Source organism: Aethina tumida, chromosome 3, assembly GCF_024364675.1.
Source record: "Aethina tumida isolate Nest 87 chromosome 3, icAetTumi1.1, whole genome shotgun sequence".
NCBI lineage: Eukaryota > Metazoa > Arthropoda > Insecta > Coleoptera > Nitidulidae > Aethina > Aethina tumida.
The window spans coordinates 10,006,465-10,027,678 of NC_065437.1; the positions used below are offsets into that span (position 1 = coordinate 10,006,465).

The 21,214-nt window shown below is 35.6% G+C and overlaps 7 protein-coding genes across 11 annotated transcripts; 5 read left to right on the plus strand and 2 right to left on the minus strand.

Moving 5' to 3' along the window:
* Positions 1-966: 966 nt before the first annotated feature.
* Positions 967-2,421, minus strand: LOC109600982 (odorant receptor 49b-like). Its single transcript, XM_049965577.1, has 5 exons — positions 2,224-2,421; positions 1,594-2,173; positions 1,345-1,546; positions 1,140-1,295; positions 967-1,067 (listed from the first exon to the last, which is right to left on the minus strand). The coding sequence occupies exons 1-5, from the start codon at positions 2,408-2,410 to the stop codon at positions 1,014-1,016; spliced, it is 1,179 nt and encodes a 392-aa protein (XP_049821534.1). The 5' UTR covers positions 2,411-2,421; the 3' UTR covers positions 967-1,013.
* Positions 2,422-3,157: 736 nt separating this feature from the next.
* Positions 3,158-5,501, plus strand: LOC109600987 (GA-binding protein subunit beta-1). Of its 2 annotated transcripts, XM_049965575.1 has the most exons (9): positions 3,159-3,375; positions 3,568-3,681; positions 3,739-3,873; positions 3,928-4,125; positions 4,179-4,461; positions 4,514-4,564; positions 4,621-4,800; positions 4,855-5,075; positions 5,134-5,501. In XM_049965575.1, exons 2-9 carry the CDS (start codon positions 3,571-3,573, stop codon positions 5,299-5,301), a joined length of 1,347 nt encoding a protein of 448 aa, XP_049821532.1. In that variant the 5' UTR covers positions 3,159-3,375; positions 3,568-3,570; the 3' UTR covers positions 5,302-5,501. The 2 variants fall into 2 exon arrangements, with proteins under 2 accessions (XP_049821533.1, XP_049821532.1); XM_049965576.1 differs by having other exon boundaries at positions 3,158-3,681.
* A 162-nt stretch (positions 5,502-5,663) lies between these two features.
* On the plus strand, positions 5,664-10,000 carry LOC109600993 (cytosolic carboxypeptidase-like protein 5). The gene is made up of 9 exons (XM_020017191.2): positions 5,664-6,099; positions 6,151-6,282; positions 6,338-6,483; positions 6,785-7,117; positions 7,176-7,447; positions 7,501-8,043; positions 8,324-8,528; positions 8,582-8,770; positions 9,216-10,000. The coding sequence occupies exons 1-9, from the start codon at positions 6,006-6,008 to the stop codon at positions 9,870-9,872; spliced, it is 2,571 nt and encodes an 856-aa protein (XP_019872750.1). The 5' UTR covers positions 5,664-6,005; the 3' UTR covers positions 9,873-10,000.
* Positions 10,001-11,034: 1,034 nt separating this feature from the next.
* LOC109600988 (phospholipase A2 inhibitor) lies at positions 11,035-13,434 on the plus strand. 3 transcript variants are annotated; one of them, XM_020017185.2, is made up of 2 exons: positions 11,035-11,172; positions 11,889-13,434. In XM_020017185.2, exon 2 carries the CDS (start codon positions 11,890-11,892, stop codon positions 13,036-13,038), a length of 1,149 nt encoding a protein of 382 aa, XP_019872744.1. In that variant the 5' UTR covers positions 11,035-11,172; position 11,889; the 3' UTR covers positions 13,039-13,434. The 3 variants fall into 3 exon arrangements, with proteins under 3 accessions (XP_019872744.1, XP_049821535.1, XP_019872745.1); XM_049965578.1 differs by lacking the exon at positions 11,035-11,172 and adding an exon at positions 11,264-11,418; XM_020017186.2 differs by lacking the exon at positions 11,035-11,172 and adding an exon at positions 11,454-11,585.
* Positions 11,072-17,594, plus strand: LOC109600989 (8-oxo-dGDP phosphatase NUDT18). 2 transcript variants are annotated; one of them, XM_049965580.1, is made up of 5 exons: positions 11,072-11,172; positions 14,209-14,569; positions 14,825-15,109; positions 16,519-16,795; positions 16,855-17,594. In XM_049965580.1, the coding sequence occupies exons 2-5, from the start codon at positions 14,316-14,318 to the stop codon at positions 17,044-17,046; spliced, it is 1,008 nt and encodes a 335-aa protein (XP_049821537.1). In that variant the 5' UTR covers positions 11,072-11,172; positions 14,209-14,315; the 3' UTR covers positions 17,047-17,594. The 2 variants fall into 2 exon arrangements, with proteins under 2 accessions (XP_049821537.1, XP_019872746.1); XM_020017187.2 differs by lacking the exon at positions 11,072-11,172 and having other exon boundaries at positions 14,095-14,569.
* On the minus strand, positions 15,173-16,449 carry LOC109600990 (cyclin-J). The gene is made up of 6 exons (XM_020017188.2): positions 16,296-16,449; positions 16,134-16,241; positions 15,916-16,087; positions 15,582-15,857; positions 15,370-15,532; positions 15,173-15,316 (listed from the first exon to the last, which is right to left on the minus strand). Exons 1-6 carry the CDS (start codon positions 16,341-16,343, stop codon positions 15,268-15,270), a joined length of 816 nt encoding a protein of 271 aa, XP_019872747.2. The 5' UTR covers positions 16,344-16,449; the 3' UTR covers positions 15,173-15,267.
* Positions 17,595-18,166: 572 nt separating the features above from the next.
* On the plus strand, positions 18,167-21,183 carry LOC109600986 (WD and tetratricopeptide repeats protein 1). Its single transcript, XM_020017181.2, has 9 exons — positions 18,167-18,320; positions 18,371-18,570; positions 18,765-18,876; positions 18,949-19,145; positions 19,198-19,387; positions 19,467-19,775; positions 19,831-20,296; positions 20,355-20,551; positions 20,610-21,183. The coding sequence occupies exons 2-9, from the start codon at positions 18,371-18,373 to the stop codon at positions 20,769-20,771; spliced, it is 1,833 nt and encodes a 610-aa protein (XP_019872740.1). The 5' UTR covers positions 18,167-18,320; the 3' UTR covers positions 20,772-21,183.
* Positions 21,184-21,214: the final 31 nt, after the last annotated feature.

The window sequence follows — 21,214 nt, forward strand, 5'->3', positions numbered from 1 at the left end:
TGCCGTTAAATCTGTGATGCCATCTGAAATTTGAATTCATATTACTCTAATATATATGTGTGTGTGTGTGTGTGTGATATGTGTGTATAATTACACTTATCACTCATTGAACAAACAAATACTTCTCACATACCGATTGATCTGATAAATTCGTAGAGTGGTATGTAAGTACAACAAAAATCACTTATACAGTTATAGAGACTGCTGATAGAAATAAAAACTTTTAGTATTAAAATTTGAAATTTCATTGTGTTTGAATTAAAATTATCAACATCAATCTGGTCTTCACACATATTAGTATATTTATGAGAGAATATACTCACTAGACAATGATTCTTCAATTAAACGATTCAAATAATAATCAAACAAAAACACTATTTCAACAATGCACAGAATATACACATTGAAATTTTCACTAAATCCATTCAATTTCACTTATAAGATATCTACAGTAATATACCTCAGCTGTGTAGTTACAGATATACTGCTAAAAGCATGTCGGTGACGCGAGCCCATAAGATAAGATTCACCTACCAAAAAGTGCCCAACGCAGTTTTCACTTCAAAAGTTATAAATTAGTTATCTATTAAATTAAAAATTAAATTAAAGAGTTATATAATTTTTATATTATAATTCTCACAATAATTAAAAAAAAATAATTGTAAGTAATAAAGTTAAAAAGGAATGAGCATAACTCAAAACCTGAAACAAATCACATTATTTAGAAAATTTTTGGCAGTAATACAAATTATCAATATTTATTGTAACAGTTAAAACAATTAACCCTTAAAAAACTTGATGAAGTCATAATAGCCATTCCAGTAGCAGATAATGTTCAAGGTTTTTGAGACCTCATAATATTTTACTTTATTTTGTCAAGCCAATTTATTAATAAAATTTACTTTATCCTATTTCTCTGGAAACTACTTTAGACCGTGATAAAAATGGAAGTTATATATTAAACTATTAAGAGTTATATAATTTTTATTTTAAAATTCTTACAATAATTAAAATTAGGATTTAATTTTAAGTAATAAAGTTAAAAAGGAATAAGCAGAACTCAAAACCTGAAACAAATCATATTATTTAGAAAATTCTTGACGGCCATAGAGGTTATCAATATTTATTACAACAGTTACCCTTAAAAAAGTTGGTAAAGTCATAACACCCATTCCAGCAGCTGATAATGTTAAAGGTTTTTGAGACCTCATAATCATCATTTTCATTTGTAACTTGGCATTTGTACTTCTAGTAAACCATGATAGTGAATAAATCTTTTCAGCAAGACTCAAACTCTAAAAAACAACATTCAAAATATTGACTAAATATGTATTAATACTGTACTTCATCAGCAAGTTTCTGCCCGTAGTAGCAAATGAGCAAGAGCAAGACGAGCCAACCAAGTAAATGCAAACAAAACCTAACAGAATCCATTAAGTTATCAACGGACAACACTTCAAAACCAAGAACACTGATAACTATAGAAGTCAACGACAAATGCAACAACATCATCAAACTGAACGCCTCATTCAGTGCCGACGAATAACTAAAAAACACGGTTAAACCATCTTTATTAGTGCAGACCCTACTTACTCAATTATAGCACAATGATATTTAATGCAAAAATGCAACTGTTCAATATACTGACAACAGGGCACCAAATCTAATCTTTCGATGTAGCTTTTCAGATGCTGCAATTGATGTTCCAAATGCATCAGAAACCCGCACAGTAACATGGTGAGCACCAGAACAACCAGCGTTACCATAGAGCATGTGTAGATTTGGTGTACGAATACAATTTCAAATACGGGAGTGTAATCGAACTTGAAGGGAAATCTACACCGCACCACCAAGCCACAAGGTATCCCCTGATCAATGAGCTGCTGGGATCTGTTCTCGACGCAATGTTTTACGTTCAGCTGCGGCATTAGCATGTACACGAAATTGCCCAGGATTCCGTACCACAGGAACATTTTGCTGTATAGATTGGCCTTGCGGTCGGTTTGAAGCAATTCTTGGGACTGGCCATACTTCTCGAAATCACAGATGGATGTGACCAGTTTTTTTATTAATCTGCGTTTATTGATGAAGCAGATTATCATGTAGATCATTTCTACGATGCATGTTAGGGCTATTAAATTATCGATTATTGCCGTTAAATCTGTGATGCCATCTGAAATTTGAATTCATATTACTCTAATATAAATGGATTGAAATGGTTACCGTAAAGTTGTAAAGAGAAGTCTGCTAAAATCGGTATTGCACACGGCATAATAGATACGATTAGTGAGATATCTTTAATAAATCTCCATTTTGAATAAACATACTGATTCTCTTTGGGCCATAAGTTCATCAGGTGTAATACATAAACACAAGTTGACAAAAATACACGTTGCTTCTGGACCTTCATAATGAAGTGCAAGTTCGAAACTATAGCTTTAAACGCAGTTTTACTTTGATTTATAATGCTAATTTTTTATGCATCAAAAGTACTTTATTCTGTTTGATAATTGTAAGTCGACTACAAAAAAGAAATTATATAAAGAACCACGCATTCCAACTTGCATTAATATTTCATTAATCCATATTTCTAAATAATTCCTGGTAATATGGATACGATGATTCATAAAAATGATCATATTTTGATAATTAACTAATATAAACAAAACGTTTGATCTGTCGGAATTTCGGAAGAGACATTATGCACGAGAGACAGTAAAGTATCTCTGTCGTGTATGTTATCTCTCTTAAAAATCAGACGGGTCATATGCTCTTCGTGCTGTATATTCATAAAATTGATTACATTTTATAATTAATAACACTTATCTAATCTATATGTATAAAAAAATATGTAAATCTAGCCAATCTTAAGTAACAAAGCAGTTTCCTGTAATAAACATGTACCACTTATTAATACTTAAACACATTATGTACAGGTGGCGCCAGTATATATATCTCACTTCATACAATTTATGATTTATTTGTGAAAACTAGAAGGGGCACAAATTTTCATTATTTTAGTAATCAGCCAATCTATAAACAGTCAAAGATTCAACTACACCAATTTTTAAATAATTTTAATTTTTTTAAGCTTTTGAACATCTCTAAAATGTTGGACAAAAATTTCAAATGAAGTATCATAGAATTAAGTTTTTGATTCAGTTATTAGTAACGGAAAAATCATATTTATTTAATTATTTATTGGTATTTCGATGATCAACAATTCAAATTTCGCGGCATTATCCGTAACCATAGAGTTGAATGAAAATCACTAGATGTAGTGACAAAACAAAGCTATGGCGTACGACTAGAACAAAATAAATAGCACCGTATTGTTTTACATTAATAATTCACGCAGAATAAACACACAATTTCGTAAGTATTAATCACAAAAAGGCCAAATATTGATCGAAATGGCTACCGTAAGTACTCACTTCCGCTGACAACAGGAACAGGAAACCTGTCTTCAAAATGGAGATTTTCCTGTTAGCATTTAAAAAAGAAAACAAATCCTACATTCGAGGTTAACCTCACTTATCGCGATGTTTACCAACAGTTATGTTTTAGAACATGTTAAAATTTCCAATTTTGGAGGAAGACAAAAAATTACGTCAAACTGTCACCACCAAATACATTACATTGGAAGAGGCAGTTGCCATAAACGCTAATGAATTTGTACCAGTAAGTTGTCAATAAACAACATTCCAAAAGTCAACACTGACTATTTAATTGTTTTAGTTTGATCTGGGTACAATTACCCCAGGTGTCAGTGTTAATGAGTTAGGAAAACAGTTGTTGAAGGCCGCAGCTGATGGGGATGCTCATGAAATCAAGAACCTTTTGATGAAAGGTGCCCCATTCACAGCTGATTGGGTATAAGTCATTTAAAATGATTTTAAACAAAATATAATATGTTTTAATATTTAGCTTGGTACTAGTCCATTACATGTTGCTGCACAAAACAACAATGTTGAAGTATGTGAGATGCTGTTGAGAGCAGGAATTTCCAAAGATGCCAGAACCAAAGTGGACAGAACTCCTTTACATTTAGCTGCCTATGAAGGCCACACAGAAATTGTCAGCATATTATTAAAGCACAATGCAGATCATGAATGTAAAGATTTGGTATGTTGGGTCATTAATAATGTCAAATCAATTATTTCATCAATTTATTTTAGTTGGGCATGACCCCATTGCATTGGGCAGTGCAAAATGAGCATGAAGAAGTGGTAAGACTGCTGATGGCGCGAGGTTGCGACACCTCGCAGGCGAACAAGTTCAACCTTACGCCGATCGATATAGCCTTACAGCTGAATAGAAACGATCTGGTCGAGATTTTGAACACAGACGCATCTATTGCTGCTCAGAATTTAGTTATACAATTGGCCGCTGAGTCGGGGGAAAACGGCGAGGAATGTCAGGTCGATGATATGGAAACTATTGCTGAAAATATACCAGTTGGTAAGATGAAATGGCCACAAAATATTTCTTTAGCTAATTGGATTTGTTTCAGAGACAATTTTGCTCAATGATGATATGGAGTTGGACAGAACAGAGGAGGAAGGTGGGAATTAACATCTTTAAATTACTTATTGTCTTTACTCAATTTATTAATTACAGAGGCTCAACTGAAGGAAGATCATCTGGTGACTCAAATTCCTGAGGCAGTAATTAATAACCAGGATGGATTGACAGCCTCTTTGAAATTGCTTCAGGAACATGGAATCACTATGTTACCAAATGATGACAACAATATTTTGAGTACTGTTATGGAGAGTGGTCATTCTGTTGTTCTCACAGGTGCTTTATTTAACAAAAAAAAAAACACTATTACATATAAATTTGATATTTTAGATGTTGGTAAAGAGGTTCTAGATTCTGTAAAGCAGTCAGAGGAGGCACTTTTGCCTAATAATAAAAAAATAATAGCTGTAAGTGCTGATGAATTTATGGCAATGACTAATGGTATGGGAAAAAATAATGTGATCAGACAGTTTAAATTATTAAATTGTAAAAATACGGGAAAACGGATTATGATGAAAAAAAATAGAATAATTCCTGTAACTAATTATCAGGTAATTTATTAAATATTTAAAAAATATATATTTGTGTATTTGATATAATTCTCTAAAGGTGGAAGAAAAAGTACCCGAATCGACGCCTACAGACATGGAAGTTGTAATGAAACAACTAATAGAAGCAAGAAAGACCATAGAAGAATATAAAATAAAGTTGCTAAAGAAAGAAAAAGAAGCAGAGAGATACAAACAACAGTTAAAGTTATTAATGGATGCGAGCTGAAGCGATTAATTAGTTGTTACGTTTTTTGTTATCTAGTTGAATATATTTTGTTAATTTGTGAATTTTGAATGAATGATGACGGATCCAATTAAGAAGTTAAATTAACTTGATATGACTTGACTATTTATTATTATATTATAAATTGAATGACACTTGTTTTTGTAAATAATTGAATAAAATAAAGTATTTTTTTAATTTTTTTACAACACTAGTTTCAATACCCATGCTCTTTTTAATAGGGCGAAATAAACTCCAATTTAAAAAATGTGCCTCCATTCTGAGGAGTATATGTATTTGAATTTCGCGCCCTTTGGCCATCTTCAGTGCAATATACGTATTATCAATTACTGTATTTTGCAGTTTACAAAATATTGACAATTTTAGAAGTGAATGTAAATAAATTAAATCTCACCGCCAAATAACAAAAAATATTAAAATTGTGCTCAAGACGATAATATTTAATATTTTGACAATTCAATTCAATTGTGACATAACAAAGGACCCAAGACCAGCTGATTTTTCCAATCAAGTGTCATTATTTGTTTACATTATTTTAATTATTCGGAAACATCATTATTTGTCATAAAATTGTTCGACGTTCACCCTCGCGTATGGCAGTTCATTTTTAGGTCAAATTAGTACTAATATCAATTACCATAAGCACAACTATGAATTGCGGTTGATAAATTCGTGTTCTGCGAAACATGGAAGGTATAAAATGTTCAGAGTTCACCTTCTTCAACGACTTTGACTCGGCCAATCTGGCACGGGTCGAATATGTCACACCCACGGAAGCGGGTAAGTCCTAACTCAATTACAGTCTACACAACCATTGAGACTTTGTTCCAGTCAAACAAACTGGTAGCAAATCCGTTGTCCCCGATGTTCCCGATGCCGAATTCAACATCTGGACCAAACCCGATTGTCATGGCACCGAATACGAGAACGGGAACAGGACTTGGTTCTATTTTGGCCTCAAAGGTATTGCCTAGTTCACTGACGTATGAGCCCCAAATATAAGTGTCTGTGTTTGTAGCCAATGAACCGTCAATTCTGATCAAATTCAATCTGGTCGACTTGAACAGACAAGGTAAGATGTACAGTCAGGGCATGGCTCCTGTTCACAGAATCATTCCTGGGAAACCTCAGTGGGAAAGAATACGAGATAGACCCACATACACAGTAAGTACTTGTGGCACATATGGGCTTCCATTTAATCATAAGGACACTAATTTATTATTTATTAAAAATGTTTTAATACATAATTTATATAATTCTCTAAAATGTATGTGAACAAATAGAAATTCTTCAATTTGATCATATTCATTATATTATAAATAGTATCAATCATTGAAAGAATAACAATTTATTTAAAAATTTTGTAAAATATGCTAAAAATACTTTAAACCAACAAAAACATCTAACATATTTATCAAACTAAGAATATTAAAAATTATCATATATGTTTTGTTGCCTCCTCCAGATCAATGACAACATTTTCACTCTCACATTTAAGTTCCGCACACCCGAAAATGTGCAGAGCATTATGTATTTTGCGTTTACATACCCTTTTACGTACACGGAATTGGACCGGATGCTGACCACCATCGACCGACGTTTTATCAATTATCAGCCGATGTCCGAAGACGACATATATTATGTACGGGAGCGCATCTGCAACTCCCTGGACGGAAGGAGCATAGATCTGATTACGCTCAGCTCGTATCACGGAATAACCAGTGAGCGGGAGGTTCGCTTGAAGAATCTCTTTCCCGACAAAAGTGTGCAGCGACCATTCAAATTTATCGGCAAAAAGGTACGCATATAATTTTCACATCTGGTCTATTTGTTCATTGAGATTTCTTCGGATTTAGGTCATATTTATTTCGGCTCGGGTGCATCCGGGGGAGACGCCATCGAGTTTCGTGTTCAACGGTCTATTGAATCAACTTTTGTGTCGCGACGATCTCTCGTCGATAATCCTGAGAAAGATGTACGTGTTCAAGTTGATACCGTTTTTGAATCCGGACGGCGTGGCCCGCGGCCACTACAGAACCGACACCAGAGGCGTGAACTTGAACAGAGTGTACATGAATCCGAATTTCACCGAGCATCCGTCCGTTTTCGCAGCCAGATCACTCATCAGGTTAGCGATGAGATTACAAGGCGAATAAGAGGGGGTTACGTGGCGTGTTTTAGGTACTATCACTTCGGTGAGGAACGAGAGGACGTCACTCAGACGTGCGACAAATGCATGAACGACAAGGCGGAGGAGCAGGAAGGCGTCGCCCAAAACGACAAGATAAATAAGAAGATATCGCACATGACGTTGGAGGAGGGCGACACGAAACCGTCGCCGTGGTGCAACTCATGTAAGGCCGACATAAAAAAACTCGAGTCCACCATGCCGGGCATATCCGACATAAGACCGACGTTAAACCTGACGGATTCCCCAGGCTGCGAGTACTGCCGACACTGCGGCGTTCGCATCGATGGAGGCGGCGACGACGAGGCGGAAGCGATCCGGGTGGGCGATCACGGCGACACCAACGAGTCCGGGCTGTATCTGTACATCGATCTGCACGGGCACGCCTCCAAGAAGGGCATATTCATGTACGGGAACTACTTCGAGGAGGTGGAGAAGAGCGTCGAGTGCATGCTACTGCCCAAGCTGATGAGTCTCAACAATCACAATTTTCACTTTAATTCGTGCAATTTTTCCGAGAGGAACATGTTTTTGAAGTGAGTTTTTACATTGGGATTGTTGATAACCAAATACGAAATGTAGGTTCACAGTAGGTAACTCAGTCAGATTTTCACATCACAGTCGTCACATCCCGATCGTAGTTTTATTGTTTGATGGTACTGGAACCTCTTGCACCATAAATTAACAGTCACTTTTAGTTTTAAAGGGTAAAACAGTGCCATCAAAAAATAAAATAATAAATAGAATAGGTCTTGTTTTATATTTAACGTTTTATTTCCGTCGTTACTGTAACTTTTTATCCCATTTTTTTCGTAGAGACAAAAGGGACGGGATGAGCAGAGCGGGCTCAGGAAGAGTGTCGGTTCTCTCACTGACCGGCCTGGTTAGAAGTTACACTCTAGAGTGCAATTATAACACAGGTAGACATGTGAACATTCTACCCCCAACGTTACGGGAATCCGCCGGTAAAATTCATACTCTGCCGGTTCCACCTAAATACACACCGCTCATATTTGAAGAGGTGAACATCCAATGCTTGCGTAGCGATTATTTGTTATACGAATCGATTTTAAGGTGGGCAAATCGCTGTGCTCCTCGATCTTGGATATGACAGGCCACAATCCACTATCGAGACTGTGCAACTCGGAATTTAGGTCGTTGAACGGGCTGCGGGAATGGTTGGCGATGCAGTGCGGCAAGGAGCAGCCGACCACGCCCCCCAAGGGCTCACGCACAAAAAAGACAGGTTGCCTACAGACCCAGGTAGGCGATAAAGATGACTATGTATATTCTGATGAAATTCCCGTCCAAATCAGCACGTGTTGTTTATGTTGAATTGTATATACATTGATAGTTATTTTTTATTTCTTTTGTTGTATATACATATTTTTGTAGCTGGTTTTTTGTTGTAAGGACATGTACTTTGGATATGTTTTTGTTTTGATTAAATATAATTTAATCGCCATTATTATTTATTTATTTTTTCGTCAACTGAACAGGTTTTGTAAATGTACCCCTTCCCTTAACAAGGTTATTCCATGTCAGAATATGATAACTTATAACATTCTAAGTGGCTGAAGTGTGTTAATATCTTCTTTAATGAATGAAAGTAACTCCAACAAATATGAATAACATTTACATAATCTGTGCGTGGTTTGGTTTCTGTAAGCCGACGTAAACGACATTGGTAAGAATGTTCTTGCTTCAGGGTAAACCAATGCGAGGCGTCCCGAAATCGCGGCCTTCGCACGTGAAAACGGCGTTGAAGAAGGGCAGCGCCAAAGTGAGAAGCGCCCCCATGCCGATCGAAAGAAAGGAGAACATCGGCGTGTCACCGACGCCGAGTTGCTCGTTCGTGACCACGAAATCGTCGCACAAGCTGAACAAGTTCAACTTCAAGGCGAAATCGAGGAAGGAGCTGTCGCTGAAGACGAAAAACTCGCCCAGCGAGAAGAAGTCGTCGAATCCGCGTAAACAAAAATCGAAACTGGACACGATCAAGGAGGAGAAGAAGGACAAGGACCAGGTGGAGATTGAGGAGATACGGTTTTTCAGGAACAACGGCGGCAAAACGGTAATCGCCAAATACAAGAATAACGACCAGGACCAGGACGTTGAGGACAATTTGGTGGTTACGTGGGGTCCGTCGACCAACGCGCACATCTACACGCACAAGGGCCGGATCTCGTCGTCGGGCAGATGCGAGCCGAGCACCAGCCGACAATTCAGGGTGCACAACTTCGCCAAAACGGCCGCCTTCACCAAAAACAAGAAACATACGCTGAGGAGACTGGGCAGCGCAACCGAGTCGCTGACAAAGGTGGAGAAGAAAAAGAAGAAGAAAATCAAGACTAAAGTACAGTAAAAAATTCTAGTGAACATTTTCGACGTGATATTTTATGTGATTTCAGTACAAATGTTTTTCAATCTTGTAAAGTTTGTACAATTTAAATTATAAGCAATTATGATTATATACCTTATTTATTTATTGGATTTGTATGTTTATTTTATCGAACTACATTTACAAACGTTTATTGCATAATCGTTATTGTATATAGTTCAATGTTTAGGTACTCTGAATACTTTCTTATTAAATTAGAATTATATTATTTTATATAATTTTTAATTTTATTGAGATATTAATGTCCAAATTAATATATAAAAAGTTCCGAAGAGTATTATACATATGCTGTTTGTGTGTAGTCTTCTATTTCTATTAAATTTGTATTTAGTTTATTTATAATTCAAAAAAAAAAATAGGAATTAATTGCGGGAATTTAATTAATTGTTCAATTATTTCCGTGTGTTATCAGTGTTGTTAAAAATAACAAGCTTTATGTAGCCTTTTAAAATAACAAGTTTATTTTTCGTTTATTTATATTCTTCAAATCACACAAAATTTATTAATATTAATTCATTTTCAATCATATTTATAATCATTGAAATCGTTAAAAATAACATGTGGTAAAATAATTTTGAAATTAATGTTTTTCAGTAGATGTTAATAATGTAATGCAATTTATGATATATTTTAACTTGATTTTTTTCTCTTCTTATAGTCACAATTATATTGACAACATTTAGTTTCCTTTGTAATTTTAACAAACAAAAATATTGAATATGTATATTGTGATTTCTAATAAAACGAATTAAAATCAGTGTGTGTTTTAAAAAACTTCTTGAACTATTATCCATGAACTCTCAAAATGGACATCATTGATTTTATGTTAATTAAACGCGATAAAAATGTTAAGTTACATAATTTATTAGTTATTTCATAATTTCTTGAAAACCACATCTTCAAGGCAACACAATTATTTGCATTATTCAAAAATACATTAAATTACTTACCAGTATTTTCAATTAAAATAACAAGACTATTAACAACTAAAATATCCTATTATATTTGGTATTTTATTGGCTGTATAAATAAAATAATAAGAAATAATATAGTGCTACACTTGTATAAATGACTGAAAACATTCATCCAAATCTATGCAACCCATTTTTCACGACCACCTGTTTACCTACCTCCTACCTGAAGCAGTGTTGCATTGTGAAACAGTCTTTGTAAGAAAAGAAGTTTGTATAGTTGAACAAACAATTGTAAAGTGAGAAGTTTGGCTTATTAAAACAACTTCTAAATAAATATTAAACGACAAGAGGTAAGTCCAGTTACTTAAAGTTAATAAGTGAAATTTTCGAAGCACGTTGTGATACTTAAGACAGTTTCTGGTATTTAATCCAAATATGGGAAAACCATAATACAAGAATACGGGTTTCCCAATATTATTTTGAGAAATTCACCTTTCTTGATTGCGGGAATTGTTTAACGTTTATTTTATTTGGTGTATCGTCAGCAGTTGGTGTGGTGTTTTCAAAATCGCTCTTCTATAAATATTATTTAAAAGGTAAAACTGCTTTTGCATATATTAAAATTGGGTTTTTATGTAGGCATACGGAAATATGTGGGACTTTTTTGTTCAATTTTGTGGTTCCTTTGTGTTATAAACGGCAGTGAACATCAAAGTCATTAAACGCAAATTAAAATATTCAAATTTGCATTCAGTTTAACAAGGTCAGTTGCATTTCGTATTTAAATAATAACAAGTAAGAACTGCAGAAACGTGTTTACGTGATTTTTTTGGCGTCACCCGGCTATTAATTTTAATTATTCTTTAATAATACTAATAAAATGCTATCAAATAAGAATAGTAAACTAATAAGATGGTAAATAAAATAACAGTGTTTGTAGTCTGATTAGGAACATCATTGTTTTGCACTTTAACAATGGCAAAACTATACAGTTTATGCAATAGAATGTAAAACTGCATTAATTCGTCACCAAGGACTAAACTGAGAATTGATTTCCGACTTCCAGAATGAAAACGAGGTTAGTCTTGCTCATCTCCACCATAATCCTCAGCTGTCTTCCACCCACGAAGGCGAAAATCTCATTATGCAGCCAGTCACTGAAGGACTGTCAGTGCGGCAAGCAGTTCGTGGAGACCCAGAGCATGTTTGTGGTGAACTGCACCAACACCCAGTTCACCACCACCGACATGCTGCAGGATCTGCCTGAGGAGACCAACATGCTGATCTTCACTGGCAACCACATCGACACGCTGCCGATGAACGTCTTCGGCACCTCCTTGGACTTGAGCGAATTGAGGATCATCGACATGAGCAACAACGGCATCAGGGACATCAAAGGGAAGGCGTTCCACCGCGTGGAGAACGTCCAACGTTTGATACTAAATCACAATAACATATCCATATCGGCCAATTTGAACGTCAACTATCATCATCCGAGGGTGTTTTCGAATTTCGTCAACTTACAGGAGTTGCATTTGACGAACGCCTTTCAGGACAACACCGACGCCGCATTGGCCGACGATTTGCACGACATCTTCGTCAACAGCAACCTCACGCAACTGTACAAGCTTCATTTAGAACAGAACGAGATTAGGTATTTCAAAGACGAGAACGTGTTCTGCGATTTGCCCAATCTTCACGACGTTTATTTAGGACAAAACAACATTCCCAGTCTGAACTTCAACGTGAATTGTTTGAAGAAGTTGCGCTACTTGGATTTGGAAAGCAACAACATCACGAAATTCTCCCAAAGGGACCTGGACGCTTTTGACAAGCTGGCACAGCCGTACAAGTCGGAAAATTTAATACTGGACATCGACAACAATCCGTTTAGGTGCGACTCGGCAGTTAAAAATTTATACAACTGGCTGCACAAAACCAGCGTCAAGGTGCGTAATTTGGAACGACTTGAATGTCATCAGGCGAAGTACGGCAGGAAATACATCATGAACTTGAAAAATCTGGCTGAAGGGAAGCACGCGAGGATTTCTCAAGCTTTGACGGTTTTGCTTTGCGTTTTGGTTGTTATTTTGATCACTCTTTTGGCCGCTTATGCTTATTTGAAAAAGGAGACGGTCACACATAAACTTAGTCCATTGTTTGACGCTGTTTCTAGAAAAGTTCAGTACACCACTATTGAGTCACAGGACGTGTAATTTTAATGTTAATAGTATTACGAAAATTTTGTATTGTTTCGAGTATTTTTGTGCCAAACGAAACTGTTTAGTGCAATCCTTGACATTGTAATAATTGATCTTATAAAATTAATAACGTAGGAAATAGGTATGTGACACTATCACATGTGATTAATGCGAATTGTGTGAATAAATTATTATAGGTATTTACATGAAGGCTAGATTTAATTATTATAACATTGTAAATAGACTAAACGAGGATTTTATTTTAAGTGCATTTAATGCTTTGAAAACTGTGTATGTATTATGTAAATATAACTGACAAATGTGTTCCTAATATAATTTTAATATTTACGACAATAAAACAGTATGTATGTATGTAAAAGTGTGATTAATAAAGTAATTTTTCATTTTTAACTTACTGCTTTTTTAATTAATAATTAATTAATAAAATTAAGACAAAAAAATTATTTTAAACTTTCCTGTATTCATAAATGCGCATCTTTCGTTTACATTTATGACCCAATTAAAAAATAAAAAACAGTTAACCAAGTCGAAACAATTACGCTTCCACTATTTAACATTCTGAGGTGTATCCGAAGGAGGAAACGAGTTTTAGATAGAAGTATTTATTCACATACCGCTAAAATGTGTTCTTGTGTAACTTTACCTGCAGCAGTTTTGGTTTAGCCACCGGCTAGTACAGCGTTGTCAATTCTATCCGTTATCCCAATGTTGAATATTTTCCAAAATAGTTCCTCGTTTTAAAGTTGTATTCAATGAGGTCTATTCTTGTTTTATGTTAAACGAAATGAAGCAAATTCAAATTTTGACACTTTTCACATAAAACTGTAAAAGTAATTAATAAACTGATCAAAAAATTGAGGTTTTTGGTATTTTTAATCAATGTAAAATTTAAAATAATTCAAAATGTCCAAATGTGAAAGCTTCTGTTGATAAATTAAACTAATTAAATTAAGTTTCGGTGTATATAAATTTATGAAATAAACCATCCAATTAGAACAATTACAACCCAAAAAATTACATACAAAATAAATTCACCTAAAAAGCACATGTCAATCTGGGAGAGACACGCGGCAACAGCGCATATTAGAACGTGTTGATATTTATGACATTCCATTACGGTTCCGTAATAAACAATGTTTTGCAACCGAAACGTCTGGTTTCCAGTTCACGCGAAAAGTTAACGCTCCCAGTAAGAAAAAAACAACTTCGACGAAATAAAATGTGTTAAACCCCCTTATTCGGACGGCGACAACCTAAAACCCAGTGAAAAAATGCCTGACACAGTGGAAGCGGATTTGGAGAAGATCCTGCACGGTTCGCCGCTGGAGGGTGAACAGGTGGAGGTGTGCGACTTCACCCTCGAAGACTACAACGAGGCGCTGGAAAGCCAAGGCATACAGCCGAGGGTCGATGCGAATTTTATGCCGGCAGCTTCGACCACCTACATCGTGGCGGTGGTCATGCTGAACCAGGACAATGAGGTTCTTATGATGCAGGAGGCCAAAAAGACGTGTGCCGGAAAATGGTAGGTCTTTTGTGTTATGAAACATCCATTGGATTTTAAACTTGACCTAAATAACGTTTTTGTATATTGATTTTGTTTAATTCATTGAGACATTGTAAATTCTCACATGTTTGTTTAGTACGTGAAATCTGCATTTACATATTATAAATTCTGTTTTATATTTTCTGCCAATTAATTCATTGCCTTAAACTATAAATATAAATATTAATTGTGTAAATTTACCTTCACAAATATATAATATCTGATTTTGACTAGGTATTTACCAGCAGGCCGAATGGAAAAAAATGAGACAATAGTGGAGGCGGCGAAACGTGAAGTATTAGAAGAAACCGGACTGGAAATCGAATGTACGGGCTTACTTATGGTGGAGAGCGCATCCGGTTTTTGGTTCCGGTTCGTCCTGACTGGCGTTGCGACCGGAGGTGAACTTAAAACGCCTGCCCGAGCCGATAAGGAGTCCCTGCAGGCGAAATGGATCAAGAATTTGGATGAGCTCTCTCTCAGGGCTTTGGACATCATACCACTAATTGACAGAGCCAAGTAAGTCTTACAAGAACACTTACCTGATAAATAATCTATCCAAAAACATTAAGAACGTTTCAATTTTGCTTTAAATTATTGTTTATTTTAGGTAATTAATTGCACCCATGTATATAGTATATAAAATTATTAATTTTTACTTATGTGTTTAAGTAATTTCAAATGTTTGAGATTGTTGTGCATTTTAAGCACGTCATGGAGTTTTTCCTGTAATTTATTATATGTTACACCAAACTGATATGTTTTCAAAAAATACTCACTTAGTCATAAGTGTGATTAAAGGATCCTGAAAATCATCAGGAGTGTAATCCGTCAAATTTTTGAGTTGATTGGTCCAGCCATTCAAACCGACTTCTAGTCTGCTGGCACAAATTATGGCCGCAGCTAATTTGGATGGGGTGTAGCATTGCATGTAATGGATGTCTAAAAAACTGTGTTACTATAAGCAATTAACAAAAATGGGATCGCTTACTGTCGACTACGTAATCCAAATAGGTGGTAATGTTGTCGTGCAAGTCGTAAAAGAGTGACCTCAGACTTGTATTTGATTTCAAGTCGTCAGATGATATAATACCCTGTATGTAATAGTGCACATAGTGTGCGGCTGTTGGGAACATTATGTACCAGTGGAAGAACTTCAAGATTATAATCTCCAGTTCTTTGTAATCTTGAGCGGTGTATTTATTATTAATTGCCGAGTTCAGTTCAATAATTTTAGGGATGTTCGTGGTGTTTTCCTCGAATTTTGCTTCAAAACAACTCAAATAACATTCAGTTATATTATTAACTAGTAATGGACCACTTACCGGCAAGTAACAAGCAAACATTCGCTACGACAAAAACTCTTTCTGGTACTATTGAATGACTATCCATAAAAACGTCCAGTAAATACACCGCCAAATGCAGACAGCAATGCGTCAGCCTTTTCTCTATGCATATTCTTTTGATGTACTCAACCAAATACCCTCTAAAATTGAACTGAACCGAAAAATATTTAGGGAAACAATATTTGTATCAAATTCACCTGTGGCGATTGATGGAAAAATGGGATCCTGTTCTTTTCCCTCTGCCTGATCACCTGTTTGAAATTGTCTTCGTATTCCTTAATGTCGTCCCATGCTTCACGTTGTAACTAAAAGACTCGCCTCTTAATTAACAATAGATTTATGTTATGTTAAACACGTACATAGAAAATAGATTCTTTCTTCATCAGGTATCTCATTTTCAACGACATGTTCGTACGAAGGTTGAACCTATTCTGACGGTTTTTTTTTTTAATATAAATTGTATACTGCAGTCTAATTGTTTTTGTATGTTTTTTATTTTGTTGACATTCCTCATACAATGCATCACCACAGTTGCCTGAGGTGAAAAAAAAAAAAATAATAAACGCATCGAATTCATTTAAGGTTGTACAAAACGGCGAAGGAAACGAACGACTCGTCGTGGCACAAGGACCAATTGCCGGCACTGAGACCGCACGCCAAGTTGCTGTTGAGGCTCGTCATCGTAATCAAAAAGAAGGCGACGAACCGCGTGCACATTTTGATTAGCGAGAAGAACTGTTGGCACATTCCGACCTGCGAGATCCACCCGACGAAAAGCCTCCACTCCACCATCAGGAAGTTCATGATAGATCTGTTCGGGGCGGAGGTTCCCACCCACAAGCTGTGCGGCATTTTATCCGTACGTATTTACGTTCGATTTCGCTTTCGTGTTACTTATTCGGAAGGTAATTGTTTTAGGTGGAGCACAACCCGGTCAACGACGAGGAGGGAATGTGCCTGACGATGCTGGTTGCGTTCCGATCGCCGCTGGAGGAGGTGCCCATAATCGGGAAGTGCGTGTGGCACGAAACGTCGAAATCTCTGGGAGACGATCTGCTGCAGAGGGTCGCCTCTAAAAACTCTACCATTTTCTTGCACGTCTTGCGTTAAAATCTCTTTCGCTGTTGTTTGTTGATTTTTTTTGTATAAATTTGTATTTTTTATATTGTGCATTATACAAACAAGTATTCTGACATGTTTATGTTATTACTTTTTTAAGTTGTAGTTTCGTATGACGTTATATGATTTAAATATCAATTTTATACTCAATTGTTCAGTATTGTAAACCTTACAAATATATAATGTAACAATTTGTTATAGATCTGGGCTTTTTAACAACAAAAACAACTACGAATTTGGAATTAAACTACACCAATTAACTAGAGATATATATACCTATATGTTCCACAGATTTTTTTAGGTTAAACATTGTTCGATGTGCTTATAATTATAAATTTGGGAGATATATTGTTGCAACCAATTTCAAATAATTCTAGTTGTTGTTAACTGGTTATTTAGTCATTTCGTGTAACTCGTTTATTGTTATTTATGTAAATATATACTCAAATATTTATTATATTTAAAAAATGGTATTTATATGTGGTAATGGTCTATATTTTAACGCTGAAGTATTTTCACAATAAATGTTTCAAAATATATATTTTGTTTTATTAATTTATGGAGATTAAATTAATAAAATAACTCTGAATAGAAAATTTTCTGATTTCATTCATATATTGTAATATGATCAAAATATTAAAAAAAAAAAGGTTTCAAAAAAATATTATATTGTCTCACCTGTGACTTATTGGGGGTTGGGGGTAGTTCAGATAAACACAGAATACAAATATTTACAAAATTCTTTAACAATAACTAACAAAAGGAAAACACTTATTAATAAGACTTATTCTAACTTACGTTAAGGGCCAACTTTAAGGATAGGGATGACACTAACCCCTACATGATTGTACTTTACCTTCTGTCTCATTATCTTACATGTTCATACAAAATTCACTCATTTAATAAATAGCTTAAATATTTTTAGTAAGAATATATTGTTATAATATATAAACTGCGTTAAATGTATGGAATATACTTACAAATAATGTAATATTGTATTATGTATAAAATACTGTATTTAATAAAAGGGAACATCAAATAAATTCGCATATAACACTTGAAATGAGCGCTTACAGTGGTACCACCAGTTAACCTAGGAATTATCCACTAAATCTGTCATATATTTTGACGTTTTCAAAATAGATAACATTCTTTCCTTACGATAACAACACAAATTGAACACCAAAACAAACATCAATCACTGTAAATATCAAAACAAAAAATGATACCCGTGTCTTAGTAGCGATACGTATGCCCTGACAAACGTAAGTAAATTTCAGTGTCACGTCAATTTTTTAAACAAAACAAACTTTAGATGGAGGACAAATTGCATAAACACAAAACCAAAAACCTGATCAAGCTGCTCCAATCGAGAGAGATCAATGTCGATGCGGGCAAAACGCTGTTTAAACGTAGCCAGTTTACAAGTAGCCTTATCAAGCGGTTGGGACTTGAATATGAGTTGGAGGGACATCAAGGATGTGTAAACTGTTTGGAATGGACTCCAGATGGAAGGTATACATTACTTGCATATACACAATTGAGTTTCTCCACAAAACGCTTAAGTTGGTATTGCATATACTATCCTTCCCCTGATCCCAGTATATAGATCGAAATTAATATAATTAAAATAATTTTTGTGAGGCTTAAAAATTAGTAACTTCATTATAAAATATCTAAATATGAATTGAACAATAATGTTGTTTAAGATTTTTGGCGTCTGGTTCAGATGACACAAATGTAATCCTTTGGGATCCATTCAGACATAAACAGCTTCAAATAATCCCTACAAGACACATCGGAAACATATTTTCCGTAAAGGTATTTATTAATTGTGCAAATTATTATATTATTTCATGTGTGCCCAAAAATCAATTTAACAAAATTGCGTAGTTCCTGGGCGGCAACAGTAACATTGTGGCATCAGCAGCCGCTGACTGCCGCGTATTGGTCCAAACGACGGCGGGGGCAGCCCAGCAGAACACCCCCATACTTGAGTGTGGATGTCACATCAACAGAGTCAAGAGGTTGGCCGTTTCGCCGGAAGAGACTACACTCTTTTGGTCTGCCGCAGAAGACGGTCTTGTTTTGTAAATATTATCCTGTTAAGGTGTTACAAATCTATATGAGTGATTTTTTCAGGCAATACGATTTGAGAGAGCAACATGATTGTAACACAATGAGCAAAGTTCTTATAGACCTTAGTAGAGGATCGGAGGTGAAATGCATATCTGTTCATCCCACCAAACCGCATTACATCGCAATCGGGGCGAACGATTGCTACATTCGTTTGTACGATCGCAGGAAATTGAAGCCCTTTGCCATCCAAGAGGTACAGTACCTTTCCCCATACTTGAAAGTTAAAAATTTCAGAGATATTAAATATCTATTTAAAATTTCATATTATTTAGATTGGTCCTAGAAACGGACAAATCCAGGGATCACCGAGACCATCACCGCAGGATCCAATCGATCCGAATTGCGTGCAGTTCTTCGCACCAGGTCACTTAGCGAAAGACAACGCGTACACGAACAACCTCAAGCTTGCCGTCACCTACGTCAGTTTTAACTCCACCGGCTCCGAAATGCTGGTCAACATCGGCGGTGAACAGATTTATTTATTCGACGTCAACAATCCGCGCCACATCAACGAACTCAAAATACCTCAATACTCGACGAAGAACATTAAGACTGAAGCGTACAAGTGCTGTTGTCATTCGGTAAATAGTCGACACTATTTACATGGAGCCGTGCTAAGAACATGTACTGTTTCAGGATCCCAACAACGGCATTAATTCTTCTAAAATAGATTTAGGACTAGGCAAAACCAATTGCGCTTGCTTTTACATGAGAAGGGCGTTTCAGTGTTACCATCGAAAGTGGATAGGAGATGTATACAGCGCGGCAAGGGATTACCTCCACGTAATTCAAAATTGGCCGAAGCACAGGCCGGCCTACGTCGGCCTGATCGATTGTTTCATCTCGTTGAAGTGGGCGGACGCGGCGAAACGCTGGTTCGACCACTACACCACCATGTTTCCCGATTATGGACATGCGAAGACTATGCGTGACAGCATCCAGGAGCTGGAGAGTGACCCTAAGGAGATCATATATGAGAAGGAGTTTGTTAAGAAAACCGAGGAGCACGAGGCGAATCTGAGACTCGACTCCAGGGATTACGAGGTCAGATTCGTCGGACATTGTAACACGACGACGGACATCAAAGAGGTCAACTTCTTGGGTGGGGAAACACTTGGTGGATGTTCAATGGATGGCTTAATGATTTTTTCTTGTTTCAGGGGAGGATGGTAATTTTATTTGCGCCGGATCGGATGAAGGGATCATCTTTATTTGGGACAGGAAAACATCGTCGATAGTCACTGCTTTGATGGGAGACGCCTCTATAGTTAACTGTATTCAACCTCACCCCAGTGCCTGTTTTATAGCGTCGAGTGGGATCGATCCCAACGTTAAATTGTGGTCACCAATATGTGAAGTAAGTAGTTTTACACAAACGAAAATCAATGTGTGTATGTAATTATTGATTTTTACAGGACGAGAAGGCCAATCAACATGTAGTAAAAGACATAAAGACAGTGGTAGAAGCGAACCAACATCGAATGGCGATGGACCCTTTTGAGTCAATGTTGGTAAACATAGGTTTGAGAGCAGGGGGTACTCATTCATTTACTGAAGTACCATGTCGCACCTGTTAACATTCAATCATATATTACGAACGATCATTATGGTTATTTCAAATTAACTGTAGTAAACCTTTATTATGTGATAATCTAATTTTATAAAATTATTTAACAGTAATAAATAGTTCTTATTAGTGTGATACATACGTATCCAGCTTTGTTGTTTGGTACAGAAATTTATTCATCATGTATTGTAAGGCAATGTATCATTAATTCAGTGCAACTGAAATTTTTACAAAGTTTGATTAGGAAAATTGTGAGATATATATGTGTATATGACATAATTCTTTTTTTTTTTTTTTTGATCTTTTTTGTACTGGACTAACGGTATATTCGTTTATTTTTAACATATTTGTTTTTCTATATCTCTAACTATATTTAGCTATTAATTTTTATAGAAAATAAATTATAATTATTTATAATGTTATTTGTCCTGTTTTTATAAAAAGGGAGTTGTT

Coding starts and splice junctions, on each gene's coding strand:
- LOC109600982 (XM_049965577.1), bottom strand. CDS start 2,410: ATGAAGGTCCAGAAGCAACGTGTATTTTTGTCAACTTGTGTTTATGTA. Junction 2,174..2,223: donor CTTCTCTTTACAACTTTACG/GTAACCATTTCA, acceptor TTCAAATTTCAG/ATGGCATCACAGATTTAACG. Junction 1,547..1,593: donor TATCATTGTGCTATAATTGA/GTAAGTAGGGTC, acceptor CGTGTTTTTTAG/TTATTCGTCGGCACTGAATG.
- LOC109600987 (XM_049965576.1), top strand. CDS start 3,571: ATGTTAAAATTTCCAATTTTGGAGGAAGACAAAAAATTACGTCAAACT. Junction 4,126..4,178: donor ATCATGAATGTAAAGATTTG/GTATGTTGGGTC, acceptor AATTTATTTTAG/TTGGGCATGACCCCATTGCA. Junction 4,462..4,513: donor TGCTGAAAATATACCAGTTG/GTAAGATGAAAT, acceptor GATTTGTTTCAG/AGACAATTTTGCTCAATGAT.
- LOC109600993 (XM_020017191.2), top strand. CDS start 6,006: ATGGAAGGTATAAAATGTTCAGAGTTCACCTTCTTCAACGACTTTGAC. Junction 7,118..7,175: donor TCAAATTTATCGGCAAAAAG/GTACGCATATAA, acceptor CTTCGGATTTAG/GTCATATTTATTTCGGCTCG. Junction 8,529..8,581: donor CACCGCTCATATTTGAAGAG/GTGAACATCCAA, acceptor ATCGATTTTAAG/GTGGGCAAATCGCTGTGCTC.
- LOC109600988 (XM_020017185.2), top strand. CDS start 11,890: ATGAAAACGAGGTTAGTCTTGCTCATCTCCACCATAATCCTCAGCTGT.
- LOC109600989 (XM_049965580.1), top strand. CDS start 14,316: ATGCCTGACACAGTGGAAGCGGATTTGGAGAAGATCCTGCACGGTTCG. Junction 14,570..14,824: donor AAGACGTGTGCCGGAAAATG/GTAGGTCTTTTG, acceptor GATTTTGACTAG/GTATTTACCAGCAGGCCGAA. Junction 16,796..16,854: donor AGCTGTGCGGCATTTTATCC/GTACGTATTTAC, acceptor TAATTGTTTTAG/GTGGAGCACAACCCGGTCAA.
- LOC109600990 (XM_020017188.2), bottom strand. CDS start 16,343: ATGTCGTTGAAAATGAGATACCTGATGAAGAAAGAATCTATTTTCTAT. Junction 16,242..16,295: donor AGAAAGAATCTATTTTCTAT/GTACGTGTTTAA, acceptor CGAGTCTTTTAG/TTACAACGTGAAGCATGGGA. Junction 15,533..15,581: donor TTTGGATTACGTAGTCGACA/GTAAGCGATCCC, acceptor ACAGTTTTTTAG/ACATCCATTACATGCAATGC.
- LOC109600986 (XM_020017181.2), top strand. CDS start 18,371: ATGGAGGACAAATTGCATAAACACAAAACCAAAAACCTGATCAAGCTG. Junction 19,146..19,197: donor GCAGAAGACGGTCTTGTTTT/GTAAATATTATC, acceptor TGATTTTTTCAG/GCAATACGATTTGAGAGAGC. Junction 20,297..20,354: donor CAAAGAGGTCAACTTCTTGG/GTGGGGAAACAC, acceptor TTCTTGTTTCAG/GGGAGGATGGTAATTTTATT.